Source organism: Leucopleurus acutus, assembly GCF_964270905.1.
Source record: "Leucopleurus acutus genome assembly, chromosome: 13".
NCBI classification, from domain to species: domain Eukaryota; kingdom Metazoa; phylum Chordata; class Mammalia; order Artiodactyla; family Delphinidae; genus Leucopleurus; species Leucopleurus acutus.
In genome coordinates this window covers 67,894,142-67,910,119 of record NC_139155.1, presented here as the reverse complement: position 1 = coordinate 67,910,119, position 15,978 = coordinate 67,894,142, and the positions used below count along the sequence as shown (strand labels likewise).

Below are 15,978 nucleotides of genomic sequence, written 5' to 3'. Positions count from 1 at the left end.
CACACACACGGTATCATGTCTCCCCTGTTGCCCCTTTCAGGTAAAGAAGCAGATTTTAGATGAAAAGATCTACTGCCCTCCCGAGGCTTCTGTGCTCCTGGCTTCTTATGCCGTCCAGGCCAAGGTAGGCTCAAAGAAGAAAAATGCATTCTTCCTGGGCATTAATGCATGTCACAGGATCACACTAGTCATCTGTTTCTTTGGATCTTCTAGGCTTCGAGACTTTCCCCAGAAAGTGGGATGCTGTGGCACTTGTAGACTTGGGGGACCACTCTCACTGTTCCACTGCTGTATCATCTTGTGATAGTGTCTGTGTGTGTATAAACGATAAGTGTACAGCTTGATGAATTATCTGTGTAATCTCACTATGCACACGTGGTTAATTATATTCACCTGGCCAACCTCTCTTTTTATTAACTAGGAAGAATGAGGTTATCGTCTCCAGTTTTGGCCAAACATGGCCTTGGGGTCAGAAAGGCCCAGGTCCTCACTGCAAACTCATCTTCTGAGGACCAGCGGCCCTATGCCTCAGGACCATGTCACACCTTGGGGAATGTCCTGCTTCATCCACCTGGATGGACGTGCTGGCTGTGCTTACAGTTGGGTACCGCAGGCTCTCGGCCCCACCAAGCCCAGCTGAGCTGTCTGGTGACCTGAGAGTCTTTCACAGAGAAATCGCTGCAGACTGGGAGTGGTGGGAGAGGGAGACCACTGGTCTTGTGCTTCTGTCCTCTCTGTTTTTATAAGATGCGCTACAGGGTCTGCCCAGGGTGCTTCATGCCCGTCAGATTTCCGACTTCAATCACATGCCACTTTCTCCTGATCCCTCTGCTTATTACCTTTCACTGCAGCATAAGATGACCTCAGAATTGGGACACCTGGGTTACTTTTGTGATTTTTGCATAATCTTTTCAGTTATTATTTTCCTTTTTAGTTAGAGGTATCCATAAAGCCATTTCCCTGAAATGTTAGAGAAATTAATAAGACCCTCAACGTCTTAGCCCACTTTTTGGGGTAGCTTAAGATAATCTCAAAACTGGCCTGTCATTTGGAGGAGAAAAGGGTCTGTATGTGCTCGTCACACTAACAGAAGCATCAGGGTCATTTGATGACTCGTCTAATATTTGCTGAGTATTCACTGGCCTGAGGGGAGGTTGTTGACTCTGTCACTGATACAGACACGAGGTGAGTATCTGCCCTCAGTGATTTGCCCAAGGTCATTTGGGCAATCTTGGGTAAAGCTAAGGGCAGAATTCATGGCTTTGGGATTGCATTTTGTGCCTCCCTATTCCATTATCCTGACAAATGAGTAATTGAGAAAACAGAAAAATGGGCCTTGATTCAACTAAAACATATGCTTCCTTTTATGCTTTGATTAAGAATATTAATAACAGGAAAAATGTGTCCTTTCAATCAGTATCGCCCTGACAGTGATGAAGCAGTTGTCACTTTCATTAAATCTGAACACTTCCTGGCCCGGAACTGAGCTTCTCTCTAGCACGCCTTCTCCCCGGCTGAGAGGAGGCCCAGGTTCTCAAAGATACTACCTCTCTCTGAAGGGGTAGCCTTTAGTCTCAAAGGCTACATTTTCTTTGCATAAATTTTGGGCCACAAATTCAAAGGCCACCTGTAGAAAAAAAATAACTTTTCAGGGAACCAGCAGATGTTTGCTTAAACAGATTTCACTGTAGGAAAGCCCTCCTAATTTGGATCCTGCTAATTTAGAGATGAAAGTGATTCACAGACAGCATATGGGGTTCATATGGAGGAGTGTGCTTTAACTGTTTTTCCCGGTGTAAATTGTCAGGAACATACAAATAAAGGTAATCTATGGCTTCAAGTCTGCATTTGGGAAACTAAGGATTATTATAACATGCTTCCAGTTTCTAGGACAGCTGTTAATATTAATAGGGTGCCTCTGATTACAATATTGATCAGACCTTAGACGCCTGTAGCGTTTTACAGTTTTACAAAGTGTTATAAGCTGAATATTTCTTGCAATACTCAATGGAGTCTTTTCTGTAAGCCAAAGAATTTAAGGCTCAGAAAGGACTAATAATTTGTCTGAAGTCACAGTACTTGATGTTAATTTTTTTTTTTAAATAAATTTATTTATTTATTTATTTTTGGCTGCGTTGGGTCTTAGTTACTGCGCACGGGCTTTTCTCTAGTTGCAGCAAGCAGGGGCTACTCTTCATTGTGGTGCACGGGCTTTTCATTACGGTGGCTTCTCTTGTTGCAGAGCACAGGCTCTAGGTGCGCAGGCTTCAGTAGTTGTGGCTCGTGGGCTCTAGAGCGCAGGCTCAGTAGTTGTGGTACACGGGCTTAGTTGCTCTGCGGCATGTGGGATTTTCCCAGACCAGGGCTCAAACCCGTGTCCCCTGCATTGGCAGGCGGATTCTCAACCACTGCGCCACCAGGGAAGCCCGATATAAATCCTTTTTTAAATGGAGTTTGTAGCCCACTTCTTAATGGACAGGATTTGAAGCAGAATGGAGCTGGAGAATGGAGCAGGGGTGAGAACCCTAGTGTCTGGATTGCATAATTTAGCACTTGCTCTTGCCCTCACTGTGAGAGGGGTCTCTGAGTACCACACACTACCTTTCACTAAATTCCAGGTTCATTTATATGGTCACATCAGTCCAAACTTTTCAGTAAATCATCCTGGTTCCTTCCATTATATTCCATTTCTTTTCTTCCACAACCTTTCTGAGACAGATAGGAAATGTAAAAGTGTGATGGGGAAAGTGAATTGAGCTCATTAACACATGGGATGTAATTACTCACAAATGTATTCATTACAGTATTTCAGCTGTTCAACTGATATAGACAGTTCATTCCAAAGCATAAAGAAACAATTACCCTTAAAGCATAAATACAGATATTAATCACATGGTTCAGTTAACAAGAACCATATTTCTTAGTAGGAGTTTAGGTTGTTTTTTTTTTTTTTTGCGGTACGCGGGCCTCTCACGGTTGTGGCCTCTCCCGTTGCGGAGCACAGGCTCCGGACGCGCAGGCCCAGCGGCCATGGCTCACGGGCCCAGCCGCTCCGTGGCATGTGGGATCTTCCCGGACTGGGGCACGAACCCACATCCCCTGCATCGGCAGGCGGACTCTCAACCACTGCGCCACCAGGGAAGCCCATTTAGGTTATTTTTGAATCAGAAATATAGGCTGGTTTTTTTGGCCCAGTCATGTGACACACCAAACCATCTTGCAACGTCTTAAGCCACCTGTTGGATTTTATATTGACAATTTGGTGTTTGAAATGTGTTCTTATTAAAAATGACTTTGGGAAAGAATGGTATGTAATTCCCCAATCTTGCAGGGCTGGCCAGCAGATTCCTAGTGTTCAGAGAGAGAAAAGACTGGTGGGAGAGGAGGCTTGTTGTTTCCTAGTGCTCTTTGATGCTAGTTAGGGGCAGAGTGCCAAAAGGCAACTAAGAAGTTGGGTATATGTAAAGTATAGGTAGAGTGGCAAGAGTTGAGGCTGGAGAGGTCTGCTGGGGTTCAGATCATAAAGGGTCTTAACTTTATCCTGTGGGGGATGCAGAGCCAGTGAAGGGTTTATATTTTAGACAGATCCTTTGGTGGCTGTGTGAAGGACAGATTGGAGTAAACCAGTTTGGAAACAGGGAGACCTGTTAGAAGGCTGTGGTGGTCATCTGGCTGAGACTGTGGGGTTCCCAACTTGGGCAGTGGTCAGTTGGATGGGAGGAGACTAACTTTAAAATAATCCAGGGGAAAAAATACCCAGGAGGTAAAAGTTGATATAAATGGTACTATCCTCTGCATATTCCCCTTTCTGGGGGGCTTATCCTTTTGCAAATGGGTATTTTCTCTCACTCAATGTCAATTTTGATATGTATCGTGTTGTACTTGTCGATGTAGCTCATGATTCTAACTGCTGTATGGTAGCCATTGATGAATAAGCCTAATTTATTTTTCTATCCTCCTGAGGAGGAGGTAGGTTTAGTTTCTGCTGTTTCCCTATTATAAGCAGTGCTTTACTGAGAACTCTTTTATATGCTTCCTTGTGTACCTGTGCAAAAGCTTTTTCCCCTTAAGGTAGATTTCTAGAAGTAGAATTGCAGATATATCCCTGAATATAAAGAACTCTTAAGGTTTCTAAGAAAAAAGCAGAAAAATGGGAGCAAAGGGTACGAATAACAGGCAATTTATAGAGTATGAGAAGAATCTGTAACTACAAAAAGATGCTCAATCTTATTAGTAATCAAGAAAAAGAAGAATTAAAGCAACAATAAGGAAACATTTAAAACCCATGAGATTGACAAGGATTAATATAGGATGGATAAAGAGCAAGGTCCTACTGTATAGCACAGGGAACTATATTCAATATCCTGTGACAAACCATCATGGAAAAGAGTATGAAAAAGAATATACATATATGTATAACTGAGTCACTTTGCTGTACAGAAAAAATTGACACAACATTGTAAATCAACCTCAATTGAAAAAAAAAAAAGTAAAATAAATAAATAAATTGAATAGAAGCTCTGAGCTCATTTCCATGCAGGAAGAGACTGAATTGGCATAAGCTCTGTGGGGTGATGGGTATGGTAGGGGCCTGTCAGTGAGGAGACACCCCCTCCCCGAGTCCCCGAAATTCCACTCCTAGGCCGCCACTCTAGAGGAAATCCTGCATAGCGCACCCTTTTCACTTAAAACTGTCAGAAAAGAGTTCTTAAAGTACTCAGTTTTTTAAACTATTGAACTGTATTTCATAGAACAGAGGGGCTGTGGTTTATTTAAATATCTTTTTTTGTTGTTTTGTTTTTGTTTTCTTTTTTTTAATTGAAGTATGGTTAATTTACAATGTTGTGTTGGTTTCAAGTGTCCAGCAAAGTGATTCAGTTATACATGTATGTATATATTCTTTTTCAGATCCTTTTCCGTTATAGGTTATTATAAGATATTGAGTATAGTTCCCTGTGCTATAGAGTAGGTCCTTGTTGTTTATTTAAATATATCATTATTGGTAGATACTTAGGCTTGTTTTTCTTTCTATTACTTTTCTATTTAAATGGGTGCAGTGAACATCCTTGAGTACGCCTGTTGGGGCACATACGAACAACATTTGTCTATGATAAATATCAAGAAATGGCATAAATGGGTTGAAGGATAGGAACATTTAAAGTTTAAATAATGCTAAGTGAAAGAAGCAGACAGGAAAGGCCACATATTGTATGATTCCATTTGTATGAAATGTCCAGATGAGGCAAATTCATGGAGACAGAAGGTAGGTTGAGTGGTTGTCAGGGGACAGGAGGAGGAAATTAGGACTTACTGCTAATGGGTAAGGGATTTCTTTTTGAGGTGATGGAAATATTCTGGAATTAGACAGTGGTGATGGTTGTACAACATTTTGAAAGTACTAAAAACCACTGAATTATATGCTTAAAATTGTGAATTTTATTATTTAAATTTTATCTAAAAAAATTTAAATAGTTATGGCCAAATTGCTCTCCAAAAGTTCCTAATTTAACTTCTACCAATAGTGGTGAGAATATCTGTTTTTCCATATCCTCATCAACAGTGGTTGCTATCAGCCTTTTAAATTTTTGCTAATTTGACAAAAAAGTAGATTTTTTTAAAGTTTTCATTTCCTTGATTACCACTGGGGCATCATTTTCATAGACTTATTGGCCATTTGTATTTCTTTCCTCTGTGAATCAAGTGTTTATGACTTGCCTGTTTTTTCCACTTTATTGTTTGTCTTTTTCTAATTGAGTTATAGGACCTATATATTATGGATATTAATCTTTTATCTTTTTTTACATGTCAGTCCTTTTCGTGTTTTGAGTGACTTTTGGAATGACTTCACCAACTTAATTTACACATGTTCTTCTATATTTTATTCTGGTATTTTTATGGATTTTCATTTATAGGTTTAAGTCTTTAATCCATCTGGAATTTAGTGACTGGTGTGCGGTTGGGATCTAACTGTTTATTCTATATATGTATTGATTAGACCTTTATGTTTTGTGAAATCCTATTCAGAGCATTTGGTCTAATTTTTCGTACATATAAGCAGAGGAAAGTATTTGTCTCTGTTTAAGAAGTGACTCTGAGAGTCCTTTAAAAGGTGAACTCCCTTCTTGAATTTAAATTCAATTGGTTTATATCAGGGGTGGATCCAGGTTTTGTGGGCCCTGAAGCTTATATAATTTAGGGTGTTCTTTTAATGCAAGAACACCAAATTATTAATATAAAATTAGGTACAGGCCCATGCAGGTGCAGAGACCTGAAACCCAAGCCTCATTAGCTTCCCAGCAAATTCACTCCTGCTTATGTTATTGGGATGCCTCTGTACATAAAATGAGGAGGAACAGCCATCTCCATCCATGGAGTGGTCTGACTTTCTTTTATATTCACCAGCCACCACAACTTGAGGATTTTCTTCTTCTTTCGTTTTTTAAAAAGACATTTAAGGGCTTCCCTGGTGGCACAGTGGTTGAGAGTCCGCCTGCTGATGCAGGGGGAGACGGGTTCGTGCCCTGGTCCGGGAAGATTCCACATGCCGCGGAGCGGCTGGGCCCATGAGCCGTGGCCGCTGAGCCTGCGCGTCCAGAGCCTGTGCTCCACAGCGGGAGAGGCCACAACCGTGAGAGGCCCGCGTACCGCAAAAAAAAAAAAAAAAAGACATTTAAGAGCAGGCACATACCTCAAGGTGGCTTTAATGTTATAAGTGGAATTAGTCCAGTGGAGAAGTTCCTTCAGCAGTGTCTTTGCCACCTCCCCAGTGCTCAGATGTAGCATTTGATCAGTGGAGTAGCTGGGAGCTCAGTATGACAATGTGGATCATTAATCTTGCAAGCCTTTGGAGCCTGAATTTACAGCTTTCATTTTGCATATCTGCTTGCAAAAGCACTAGAGTTTGGTCAGCACTGTTGAGAGGTTTGCAAGTACAACTCACAGGGCTTTCTTTATCATCCTCCCCCTTTAAGAATCTGACAGGCAAAGAGTAACCAGTATCATCATAAATAACGTAGCTGATGACAGTGATACCTGACTCATTATGAGCTGGGCACCATGCAAAATGCTTACCTGACTGTCTTCATCCTCGTCACCCCCCAGGAGGCAGGCACTGTTCTGACCCTTGCTTTCCAGATGGGGAAGCTGAGGTTTAGAGAGAAGGTGCCTGACTCGGGGCCTCAGGGGATGCTCCAGAGCCCGCCCGCCCCCCGCCCCCCCCACCCCGCTCCAAAATCCTCCAAGACAAATGCTCTCGTTTGACAAATTAGGAAACAGACTTGGAGAGTTGACATGACCTGAGTTTTTAATCTTTTGACATCAGGTTGTATTGAATGCTGTGTGTTAATCATAGTTTTAAAATTTTTATGGGTCAGGACTTCCCTGGTGGTCCAGTGGTTAAGACTCCACGATCCCAATGCAGGGGGCAAGGGTTTGATCCCTGGTTAGGGAACTAAGATCCTGCATGCCTTATGGTGCAGCCAAAAAAATTAAAAAAAAAAAAAAAAATTCTGGGTATTTCATTTAATCCCCACAAGAATCCTACAAGATAAATACTGTTGTTATTCCCATTTTACAGATGAGAAAACAGACACAAAATTTCTAAGGTCACAGCTAATAAGTGAAGGAGCTGGAATTGAACTTTAAGCAGTCTGCCTCCCATACCCCCTCCCCCCCAATTTCAGGCTCCTACCTGTACTCTCCGCAGAGAGTACTGTTAAAGCTCATACAGTTCCTGACTTATTACACCCCCCTGGCCTTTCAGAGATCCAGAGAAACCAGTTTCCTTCATTTTTTTTTTTTTTTAAATTTTTTTGTCCACACCGAACAGCATGCGGGAGCTTAGTTCCCCAACCAGGAATCAAACCCAAGCCCCCTGCATTGAAAGCGTGTTGTCTTAACCACTGGACCACCAGGGAAGTCCCTCCTTCAAGTTTTTTAAATGAAGAAATGCATAGACAGGGTTAAGTATTTAAGTTTGACCAGTTAATTTTTTAAACTGAAAAAGCAATGCACTACAATTCTGTTATTTGCAAGGTAATTATGAGATTCATAAGAGATATTAATCCTCGGGGCTTTTATAGAAGGGTAGTATGAGAAAAAGTCATGATTTACAGTTGATGATGAACATCTCTTCAATCTCATGAGTGTCTGTTGGAAAACTCACCAGAAATCTAATTTAAGGTTCTTTGGGAATGAGGGTAGGCCATGTCCTCACCTAATTTGGTGGGATGTAGAGCCAACAGCCTTGTGCCAGACCTTTCTTTTGTTTTTCCAATGTTGGTGGCAAAAAGGATAAATGTTTATAGAAGATAATACTAAAATACTGAGCTTTGCTGTTTTGGGTCAAAAGAAAAGCCACTGAATGCTGATTGACAAGAGATAGGCTTTGATCTTCTATATATTTTATGGTTAGTTTCTTTTAAAAAATTCCTTCAATTCTGATTATTTCCTGGTCAGACTCACTTTCTAGGAAAGGGGTATTTGTTTGTTTTTTTATAAATTTATCCATTCTATTTATTTTTGGCTGTGTTGGGTCTTCATTGCTGCACGCAGGCCCTCCCTAGTTGCAGCGAGGTGCGCAGTTTCTCATTGTGGTGACCTTCCCGCTGCAGAGCAGGGAGGGGTATTTGTTTTGAAATCAGAAAATAAACTTCAAGTTATTGTCCCTGGTGAGTACATTAAAATGCAGGCCCCAGAGTGATTTGCTCTGCAGCTTCAGGAAAATCTGTTAACATTTTACTCATTTCTTTGTCTGTACGATAGAAATGACAGTGTTGGCATCAGATTTTTCCAAAGCATTTTTCAGAGCCTTGATTGAAAGGTATTAAAAATATTGCTGGCATTATCCCCAGCTCCCACCTATCAGTTGGCTCCAATTACCAGCCACTTAGAAGCATTTATAGGTAAGACTCTTATCACTGGTTGCTAATCACAATTTACACGGTTATGTTTTGTTGTCTCCTTTCAAAAGCTGTTTTGGTAGTGACGGCTTCCTTCAGGAGTTAGAAAACTTGGCCACATTTCTCTACAAATGTCACATTCTTATTAGCATGTCACCCATCCATCCCTTATGGGATTATGCGACTCTGTTCACAGATATAATCAGTTTTGTATTTTCATCCAAGGATAACAAACTAGCAAGGTTGCAATCTTGACTTGTCATCAGAATTAAATTGCTCCCTGGAGCTGGGAGGGACAGAGGCTGAGTCGACCTGTTCAGAAACGCAGTTGTCTTTAGAATCTCAATCCCACGCTCTCCTTTTCCTCTCCTTCCAGTATGGTGACTACGACCCCTCTGTTCACAAGCGGGGATTTTTGGCCCAAGAGGAATTGCTTCCAAAAAGGGTAAGAAGTCAAATTCCCTGTTTGGGAAGACATAACCAAAGGACCGGAAGGAATATTGGACGTAGGTGGCAAGAACATTTTTATAAATGTTTTGTAATCAACCTCGAATAATGATCTCTGTTAAGAACATTAAAAAGCAAAGGTTCGTGGGATTCATTTGGGGTTGCCAGGACAGGCATGGCCTGCGGATGGTCCTTTCTTTAAAGGTGGGGGAGCTCAGTGGTTCCTAGGGAGGGGCGTGGAGCAGCCTGAGTTCAGCCTGGGGAAATGAGCTGTTTGCAGCTGTGCGGGCGGGGCGGATAGGGATGAGTGGGGGGGGGGGCATTGTAGCTTTTAATCCTTGGTGGCGTTCGTCTTGTTCATTAGCCTCAGAAGCAGTCCTTCCCTCCCTTTTGCTGCTTCTGATTTTATAGCTCCGCTCCCCTGTCATGTGTGATAAAGGTCTGCTCCTCACCTTCCCCTGACTTTACCTGCTCCTCTGATGATTTCTGCAGAGGCAAAGGCAGCAGCACGTACAGCCTGGCCCGCGGCTGGCCCGAAATTAGTGAGCTCTGCTCCTGAGCAAGGTCCTCCCCCTGGGCTCTATGGCCCAGGAAAGAGGGGTGCTGCCAGGCGAGGGGAGCCCCGCGGCCTGAGAAATGGTGCAGCTTTCCGAGTTGTGACTCAGGTTGAACGGTGCTTGTTTACACACCCACCTCTGCATGTGACTGGCTCCCTGTATGTGGCTTTTTAAAAATAGCTTTGCTGTTTTGTAAAAATGATGCATAATTATAAAAATACCAGACAATACCAGAACTTTCTTTGTGTGTGGGTTTTTTATTTTGCTCTTTTTTTTGCTAGGTAATAAATCTGTATCAAATGACTCCAGAAATGTGGGAGGAAAGAATCACAGCCTGGTACGCAGAGCACCGAGGCCGAGCCAGGTGAGGCTGCTTCATCACTGATTTATATTACCTTATGGGCCTTTTTTTCTTTTTTAAGGAACTACAAAACTGGGATGTGTTTGTTGAACAAAATGCAGTACCGAAGTATACAGAAGAAAAAGGGAGAGCTGGCAGCAGTGCTGGTCTTCGGTATTGTGTGTGTCCTTCTTCTGGTGCGTGGGGGCGTGGGTACTTACTGCCTGTCAGGATGTACAGACCTACTGCATTCAGTGCTAATTTATGTTCATTTTAAGAATTCTATTGAGTCCCTCCCATCAGGAAGCGTGCACAAACCTCTTAGATAGCCTCATCCACCAGAGGGCAGACAGCAGAAGCAAGAAGAACTACAATTCTGCAGCCTGTGGAAGGAAAACCACATTCACAGAAAGATAGACAAAATGAAAAGGCAGAGGACTATGTACCAGATGAAGGAAAAACATAAAACCCCAGATAAACAACTAAATGAAGCAGAGATAGGCAACTTTCCAGAAAAAGAATTCACAATAATGATAGTGAAGATGATCCAGGACCTCAGAAAAAGAATGGAGGCAAAGATCAAGAAGATGCAAGAAATGTTTAACAAAGACCTAGAAGAATTAAAGAACAAACACCTAGATGAATTAAAGGACAAACAAAGAGAGATGAAGAATACAATAACTGAAATGAAAAATATACTAGAAGGAATCAATAGCAGAATAACTGAGGCAGAAGAATGGATAAGTGACCTGGAAGACAGAATGGTGGCATTCACTGCCGTGGAACAGAATAAAGAAAAAAGAATGAAAAGAAATGAAGACAAGGCTTCCCTGGTGGTGCAGTGGTTAAGAATCCACCTGCCAATGCAGGCAGGGGACATGGGTTCGAGCCCTGGTCTGGGAAGATCCCACATGCCGCAGAGCAACTAAGCCCATGCACCACAGCTACTGAGCCTGTGCTCTAGAGCCCATGAGCCACAACTACTGAAGGCCGCGCTCTGCAACAAGAGAAGCCATAGCAATGAGAAGCCCGCGCACTGCAACGAAGAGTAGCCCCCGCTCACTGCAACTAGAGAAAGCCCATGTGCAGCAACAAAGACCCAATGCAGCCAAAAGTAAATAAATGAAATAAATAGAGAGAAAGAAAGAAATGGAGACAGCCTAAGAGACCTCTGGGACAATATTAAATGCAACAACATTCGCATTATAGGGGTCCCAGAAGGAGAAGAGAGAGCAAAAGGACCCGAGAAAATATTTGAAGAGATTATAGTTGAAAACTTCCCTAATATGGGAAAGGAAATAGCCACTCAAGTTGAGGAAGCGCAGAGTCCCGGGCAGGATAAACCTAAGGAGAAACATGCCAAGACACATAGTAATCAAATTGTCAAAAATTAAAGACAAAGAAAATTATTGAAAGCAACAAGGGAAAAATGACAAATAACGTACAAGGGAACTCCCATAAGGTTAACAGCTGATTTCTCAGCAGAAACTCTACAAGCCAGAAGGGAGTAGCACAATATATTTAAAATGATGAAAGGGAAGAACCTACAACCAAGATTACTCTACCCGGCAAGGATCTCGTTCAGATTTGACGGAGAAATCAAAAGCTTTACAGACAAGCAAAAGCTAAGAGAATTCAGTACCAGCAAACCAGCTCTATGACAAATGCTAAAGGAACTTCTCTAAGTGGGAAACACAAGAGAAGAAAAGGACCTACAAAAACAAACCCATAACAATTAAGAAAATGGTAATAGGGACATACATATCGCTAATTACCTTAAACGTGACTGTATTAAATGCTCCAACCAAAAGACACAGGCTCACTGAATGGATACAAAAACAAGACCTATATATATACTGTCTACAAGAGCCCCACTTCAGACCTAGGGACACATACAGACTGAAAGGGAGGGGATGGAAAAGGATATTCCATGCAAATGGAAATCAAAAGAAAGCTGGAGTAGCAATACTCATATCAGATAAAATAGACTTTAAAATAAAGAATGTTACAAGAGACAAGGAAGGACACTACATAATGATCAAGGGATCAATCCAAGAAGAAGATATAACAATTACAAATATATATGCACCCAACATAGGAGTACCTCAATACATAAGGCAACTACTAACAGCTATAAAAGAGGAAATTGACAGTAACACAATAATAGTGGGGGACTTTAACACCTCACTTACACCAATGGACAGATCATCCAGACAGATAAGTAATAAGGAAACACAAGCTTTAAATGAGATAAGTAATAAGGAAACACAAGCTTTAAATGACACAATAGACCAGATAGATTTAATTGATATTTATAGGACATTCCATCCAAAAACAGCAGATTACACTTTCTTCTCAAGTGCGCTTGGAACATTCTCCAGGATAGATCACATCTTGGGTCACAAATCAAGCCTTGGTAAATTTAAGAAAATTGAAATCATATCGAGCATCTTTTCTGACCGGCGCTATGAGATTGCAGGATACAAAATTAATGCACAGAAATCTCTTGCATTCCTATACACTAATGATGAAAAATCTGAAAGAGAAATTAGGAAACACTCCCATTTACCATTGCAACACAAAGAATAAAATATCTAGGAATAAACCTACCTAGAGAGACAAAAGACCTATATGCAGAAAACTATAAGACACTGATGAAAGCAATTAAAGATGATACAAACAGATGGAGAGATATACCATGTTCTTGGACTGGAAGAATCAATACTGTGAAAATGGCTATACTACCCAAAGCAATCTACAGTTTCAATTCAATCCCTATCAAATTACCACTGGCATTTTTTACAGAACTAGAACAAAAAATCTTAAAATTTGTATGGAGACACAAAATACCCTGAATAGCCAAAGCAGTCTTGAGGGAAAAAAATGGAGTTGGAGGAATGAGAGTCCCTGACTTCAGACTGTACTACAAAGGTACAGTAATCAAGACAATGTGGTACTGGCACAAAAACAGAAATATAGATCCATGGAACAGGATAGAAAGCCCAGAGATAAACCCCCGCACCTATGGTCAACTGATCTATGACAAAGGAGGCAAGGATATACAATGGGGAAAAGACAGTTTCTTCAATAAGTGGTGCTGGGAAAACTGGACAGCTACATGTAAAAGAATGAAATTAGAACACTCCCTAACACCATACACAAAAATAAACTCAAAATGGATGAGAGACCTAAATGTAAGACCGGACACTGTAAAACTCTTAGAGGAAAACATAGGAAGAACACTCTTTGACATCAAGATATTTTTGATCCACCTCCTAGAGTAATGGAAATAAAAACAAAAATAAACAAATGGGACCTAATGAAACTTAAAAGCTTTTGCCAAGCAAAGGAAACTACAAACAAGACAAAAAGACAACCCTCAGAACGGGAGAAAGTATTTGCAAACCAATCAACGGACAAAGGATTAATCTCAAATATATAAACAGCTCATGCAGCTCAATATTAAAAAAAAACAAACAACCCAATCAAAAAATGGGCAGAAGGCCTAAATAGACATTTCTCCATAGAAAACATACAGATAGCCAAGAGGCACATGAAAAGCTGCTCAACATCACTAATTATTAGAGAAATGCAAATCAAAACTACAATGAGGGATCACCTCACACCAGTTAGAATGGGCATCATCAGAAAATCTATAAACAACAAATGGTGGAGAGGGTGTGGAGGAAAGGGAACCCTCTTGCACTGCTGGTGGGAATGTAAATTGATATAGCCACTATGGAGAACAGTATGGAGGTTCCTTAAAAAACTAAAAATAGAATTACCATATGACCCAGCAATCCCACCACTGGGCATATACCCAGACAAAACCATCATTCAAAAAGACACATGCAGGGACTTCCCTGGTGGCTCAGTGCTTAAGAATCTGCCTGCCCATGCAGGGGACATGGGTTCAATCCCTGGTCCAGGAAGATCCCACATGCTGCAGAGCAACTAAGCCTGTGCACCACAACTACTGAGCCCACGTGCCACAACTACTGAAGCCTGTGCACCTAGAGCCCATGCCCCGCAACAAGAGAAGCCACCCTAATGAGAAGCCTGTGCACTGCAACGAAGAGTAGCCTCCGCTCACCGCAACTAGAGAAAGCCCGCATGCAGCAAGGAGGACCCAACGCAGCCAAAAAATAAAATAAATAAATATTAAAAAAAAAAAGACACATGCACCCCAGTGTTCATTGCAGCACTATTTACAATAGCCATGTCATGGAAGCAACCTAAATGCCCATCAACAGATGAATGGATAAAGAAGATGTGGTACATATATACAATGGAATACTCAGTCATAAAAAGGAACGAAATTGGGTCATTTGTAGAGACCTGGATGGATCTAGAGACTGTCATACAGAATGAAGTAAGTCAGAAAGAGAAAAACAATTATCATATATTAACGCATATATGTGGAACCTAGAAAAATGGTACAGATGAACCAGTTTGCAGGGCAGAAACAGAGACACAGATGTAGAGAAAAAATGTATGGACACCAAGGGGGGAAAGTGGTGGGGGCATGGTGGTGGGATGAATTGGGAGATTGGGATTGACATACATTCACTAATATGTATAAAATAACTAATAAGAATGTGCTGTATAAAAAAATAAAATTCAAAAAAAAAGTTCTATTATATGCATATCCCATAGCTTTTGCATCCATTCCTCTATTGATGGTATTTGGAGTAGCTATAGGTCTTTCACTTTTACAGAATGTTCTGCAGTGTACAATCTGATATCATTATATAATTGTATGAGTAGTTCTGAGGATAGATCCTTTAGAGGAGCTGCTGAAGCAAAGGATGTGAGCATTTCGCGTCTTGACAGGTGCCTCCAAATTGCCCTCTGAAAAGGTTGTACCTATTTACAAGCCCATCGGCTGTGTGTGAAAGTCTCCCCCCACATTCTCTCCCCAACACTGGTTTTTAACCAATCTAATTTTTGTGATCTAAAAGATGAAATTTTGTATCTTAAATATTAATTAACATTTCCCCAATCACTTTAGGAATTGATCATCTTTTCATTAGCCTTTAATATTTTTTTTCTCTTCTTCAAATCAGCTTCCTATCACATGTTGTTGTTGTTGTTGTTGTTTGCGGTACGCGGGCCTCTCACTGTGTGGCCTCTCCCGTTGCGGAGCACAGGCTCCGGACGCGCAGGCTCAGCGGCCATGGCTCCTGGGCCCAGCCGCTCTGCGGCATGTGGGATCTTCCTGGACCGGGGCATGAACCCGTGTCCCCTGCATCGGCAGGCGGACTCTCAACCACTGCGCCACCAGGGAAGCCCACATGTTGTTTTTAACTCTTAAAAAAGTATACCGAAAAGTGGACAAGTCGTAAATATACCACTTGATGGATTCTTATAAAGTGAAAACACCAGGTAACACCAGGTGACAAGAAAGCACGTGCCCCCGATCACTCCTCCCCAGAGGTAACCACTCTTCTGAATCCAACTCCATGGATTAGTGTTGCCTGTTTTAAACATTGTATAAGTGCAATCAGACAGTTTCTGTTATTTGTGCCTCACTTCTTTTATGCAGCATGATATTGTGAGATTTCGGTTTGTGGCTTGTAACAGTGGTTTTTTCCATTTTTGTTGCTGTGTAGAATTCCGCTGTATTCATAGACCACACATTTATCCATTCCACTATTGATGGACATTTAGGTTGTCCCATTGTCTCCTGGTTTTTGCTGTTACAAATAACATCAAACAATTTTCCAAAGCAATT

At 41.4% G+C, this 15,978-nt stretch overlaps 1 protein-coding gene across 3 annotated transcripts in view; it reads left to right on the top strand.

Annotated features, from left to right (window-relative positions):
• Positions 1-15,978, top strand: part of NF2 (NF2, moesin-ezrin-radixin like (MERLIN) tumor suppressor) — a gene marked incomplete at its 3' end in the record, with an annotated part of 72,345 nt that overhangs the window by 26,706 nt on the left and 29,661 nt on the right. For all 3 annotated transcript variants that reach the window (XM_082853423.1, XM_082853422.1, XM_082853424.1), the window contains exons 4-6: positions 41-124; positions 9,277-9,345; positions 10,186-10,268. In XM_082853423.1, coding sequence (XP_082709549.1) covers positions 41-124; positions 9,277-9,345; positions 10,186-10,268 — 236 coding nt within the window. The remainder of the gene's footprint in view (positions 1-40; positions 125-9,276; positions 9,346-10,185; positions 10,269-15,978) is intronic.